Raw genomic sequence first — 3,683 nt, forward strand, 5'->3', positions numbered from 1 at the left:
GTTGCACAGGCCTGACTCTGGAGAACCAGAAAGTAAGATTACTTGTATTCCCATAGAGAGAGGGCAATGCAAGTAACAAACGGACTACACAGTGAGAACACAGAAGACCAGTGCCCAAGGTGGGAAGTCAGCCTTTTTCCAAAGACTGGCTTTGATTTACATTCCTTTAGAGGAAAAAAATGACTCCAATAATTAAACCAATGGAGATTTTCCAAGCTGGTCAGGACACTCAAAACACATACGTTGCCCTCAGCTTAATGGTAGGTGCCATATAAATAGCTTTGAAAACTATCTTGTTTTCTAATTGTAATAAGGTCAGGTATTCTGGGAACACTATGATTGCTTTAATAAAAGTGCAATGCTAACGAAGTACTTGTGCAAGGAAGAGAATATGCTGTGACTCGTATCCCTTGCCTGTTCAGACACTTGGGTAGCTATCTGTCCCCGCTCTACCCTCGCTTTGCCTTTGAAGCAGCTGCTCTGCATGGCTTTCTTACAAGCTTTTCCCACTTCTCTTTACTATCCAACAGCTAAAAATGGCACATCTATCTGCAGAGTAGAAATGAAAATCCCCTTCTGCCCAGACAATTGCTGCTTTGATCCCAAACAAGAAAACAGGCCTCAAGCTGGCTAGGTTGCTGTTTTGAGTAACGCAATGTCCAAGGGAGCTGTATTTTTCTGTATTAACACAGACAGCTGATACTTTTGCCACAGAAGCCAAGTCTGGCTGTTGTCTTTCCCCCAAGAGCTCAGCAGAGATGGCCCATAGAAGGAGACCATCAGGAGGCCAAGGACAGGAAAATGTTACTGGCATGGACCTCTCTTTGGACACTGTAATAAAGAACCATACTGAGTGAGGCTACTCCTGGGAGCTGAAGGAACTGCTCATGGGTGTAATCAAGCACAGACATAAGCTGAATCAGTGATTAAATATCAGACATTTTATGAGACAACTCATCAGTGTGGAAATCCACTTCCCAACCAAGGGCTGGCATGACAATTAAATGGGATCTAAACTCTCAAAATATTACACACTTGCATGGCATAGACCCTATGTGCCTGAGTCTTCGCACAAGGGTGATTAACACTGACAGTTTAAGACTTGATTCTTGAGAAGGAACAGTAAAAGCAGTCAGCAAGGCTGGTCTGTGGGACCTGCCGGAAATTAGGGTCAGTCACTAAAAAATTTCCCTCAAAAGTTTGCATTTTTTCACAGAAATTCTTTTCAGTGAGAAATAGAAACCTCTTTCTAAAATTTTATCTCAAGAAAGTGAATGATTTGGAAAGAAATAGGTTGTCTACAACATCGCACATTCTATAAAATGATTATTTTATACTGGAAAAAAATACAAATGAAATATTTCAGCTACTTTTTCTTTGAAGAAGCTGGTCTTATTTGAAAATAGCATTGCCTAAACTGTCCTTGACTGTTAATATTTCTAGTCTATGCCTGATCCATTTTGGTTTTAATTACACTGACTGCTGCAAGCATTTACACTGGCAACATTTGCCAAAATGTGCATTTTTCCCTGGGTGAAGCTGATGAATCCACGATGCTCCCTCTGATGGTGTTGGCACCCTCTTGATCTTAGGGTGGCAGCAACAAGGGACTTGTGATCAGGCACTTTTGCAACAGCATGATCATCGCAAACCTGTCAGCTTCACCGTTAATTCACAATTTTTCAGGCTGGTTGAGGCCAGTGCGGGTGGCTCTGCTTGGCCGGCCAGGCAAAAAGCTAACCTCGTTCACACCAGGTGATATTCAGGTTGTCCCTCTGTAAAGTTCATCCTTTCTCCCATTTTGCTAGGAGGACTTCACCTCAGGAATCTGTGTGTTTGGCTGCTCAACAGCCAGTGGGTTTTCAAAGACACAGCACAATTTGTAATTTTCGATGAGCTTGGCCTGAAAATATGCCCTGTCCTCCTTGGGCCAGATGTCTGAGGCAATGTACATGTTGTAGGGGTCATGGGAGTCCTCCAGCTTCCTGGCACGGATGTTGGTCACCATGACTCCCACCGTGAAGAAGCCAAAGAGGCCGATCAGCAGCAGCACATAGACAATTTCCAGGCTGCCACCAGCACTTTGGACCTGAGAAGGGACCTGAGAAGGTGCAGAGCTGTTTGTCCGCTCCAGGTAGACTTGAAACAGCTTGGAGAGGAATGAATTCAGTGCTGTGTTGTTAGACAGCACCAACATCTTTTTTTTTTTTTTTTTTTTTTTTTTTTTCTGTCTCTTGTACTTCTTCCTTCCTTATTTGGGGTTTTCCTAGAAAAGTATAAAAAACAGGGACATTCATCAGATAAATATTCATTTCTCTCTTTCTCTCTTTAATGGCTTCCTTCCTCAACAAGGAAACTATTTCAGGGCAGGGGCAGAAGCAATGCAACTGGAAGGGCCTGGAAAGGTCATCCTCTTCATCTCCTGTATCAAGGCATGGTCAGCTAGGCTGAGTCCATCCCTCAGAAATATTTGTCTTAAAAATCTCTACAACACATGTCCTCAGTCTTCACATGCTGCCATGCTCAACTATCCCAGTTTATGGCCACTCACTCGGATACTAGCCCAGGCCTCTTGGGCTGCTATTTAAAGCTTATGACTTCTCTGATCCCTGACAGGTATGAGGAATATCTTGCTCCTACTCTGCAGCAACTGTTTCCAGTTTTGAAGATGGTTATCATGACTCCCCTCAATCCTCTCTAAATTCAGCTTAAGGATTGAATTTGGAAACCAGACTTTTGTATCTGAGCCTCAGTGTGTGGCAACAACTCTCAAGCTCTGCAGCAAGTACCTCAGTTTCGCTCCTGAAGAGAAGACTTACCTTTCTTCTGTAACTGTCATAAACAACGTACACCATGAAAAACCAAGCAACCAAACATCCTACATGAATTTATCCTAAGTTAATTTAATACAGCTTCCCAATGTGCAGTGGCACACAGAGGGTGCCCAAGGAGTAGGCAAACAGAGAGGTAGTGATTGTCTACCCAGGAGTTACACACTGGAAATGAAATTCCCTTTTATCTTCCCTCCTGTGAAATAGCAGCCCTCCCCCAGGTAATTCACTGCTTTCTCTTCCAAACTAAATTGCTATACAACCTGTGTTTTATTCTATGAGTTAAAGGATTTTCACTGGAATCACTGCGAATCAGGAATCGGGCAGTAGATGGTACCACTGAGGAGCACCTGAACATCCAAGATATCCGAGTCGTGGCATTCTCTGGATTATAGAAGGTGAAGGGTCCTTTTCCACTTTCCAGTGTCAGCCATAAATAACTTAAAAAGGGCAATCCCATCAGCACTGCATTCCCAAAGCTTCTGTGGCCAGGTAATGTGACTGATAATCTCACTACAATGTCTAATCAAAATGTCTCTAGAAAATTAAGACAACGGTTTCTCTCTTTTTTGCCCTTAGCACACCTGAATAAGGTACTGTTATTCAAGGTTACTTTTGTGAGAGCAATCTTGTGATAACATAAGATGGCTGTCAGTGCTTTCTACAGTTTTAAATCTGTGAGGGCAGGCCAGTGTATTACCAAAAGCTTTTCCAGCATACTTATTTTTTTCTTTTTTTTAAGAGGTGCTATATTATATTCATTTATAATACATCAAGGATGAAATGAACCCTTGGGCAGAAAGCCACTGAAAGTCCTCGGCAGCAATTGCACCCCTCCGTGAGGGTGACATT

The 3,683-nt window shown here is 42.7% G+C and overlaps 1 protein-coding gene across 1 annotated transcript; it reads right to left on the reverse strand.

Annotated features, from left to right (window-relative positions):
* Window positions 1-1,804: 1,804 nt before the first annotated feature.
* Window positions 1,805-2,221, reverse strand: KCNE1 (potassium voltage-gated channel subfamily E regulatory subunit 1). The gene has a single exon (XM_062573498.1). It carries the CDS (start codon window positions 2,195-2,197, stop codon window positions 1,805-1,807), a length of 393 nt encoding a protein of 130 aa, XP_062429482.1. The 5' UTR covers window positions 2,198-2,221.
* Between the last annotated feature and the right edge of the window lie 1,462 nt (window positions 2,222-3,683).

The sequence above is a fragment of the Rhea pennata genome, chromosome 1 (assembly GCF_028389875.1).
Source record: "Rhea pennata isolate bPtePen1 chromosome 1, bPtePen1.pri, whole genome shotgun sequence".
NCBI classification, from domain to species: Eukaryota; Metazoa; Chordata; class Aves; order Rheiformes; family Rheidae; genus Rhea; species Rhea pennata.

What these genes read in the sequence shown, in the direction of transcription:
- KCNE1 (XM_062573498.1), bottom strand. Translation starts at nt 2,197, where the DNA reads ATGTTGGTGCTGTCTAACAACACAGCACTGAATTCATTCCTCTCCAAG.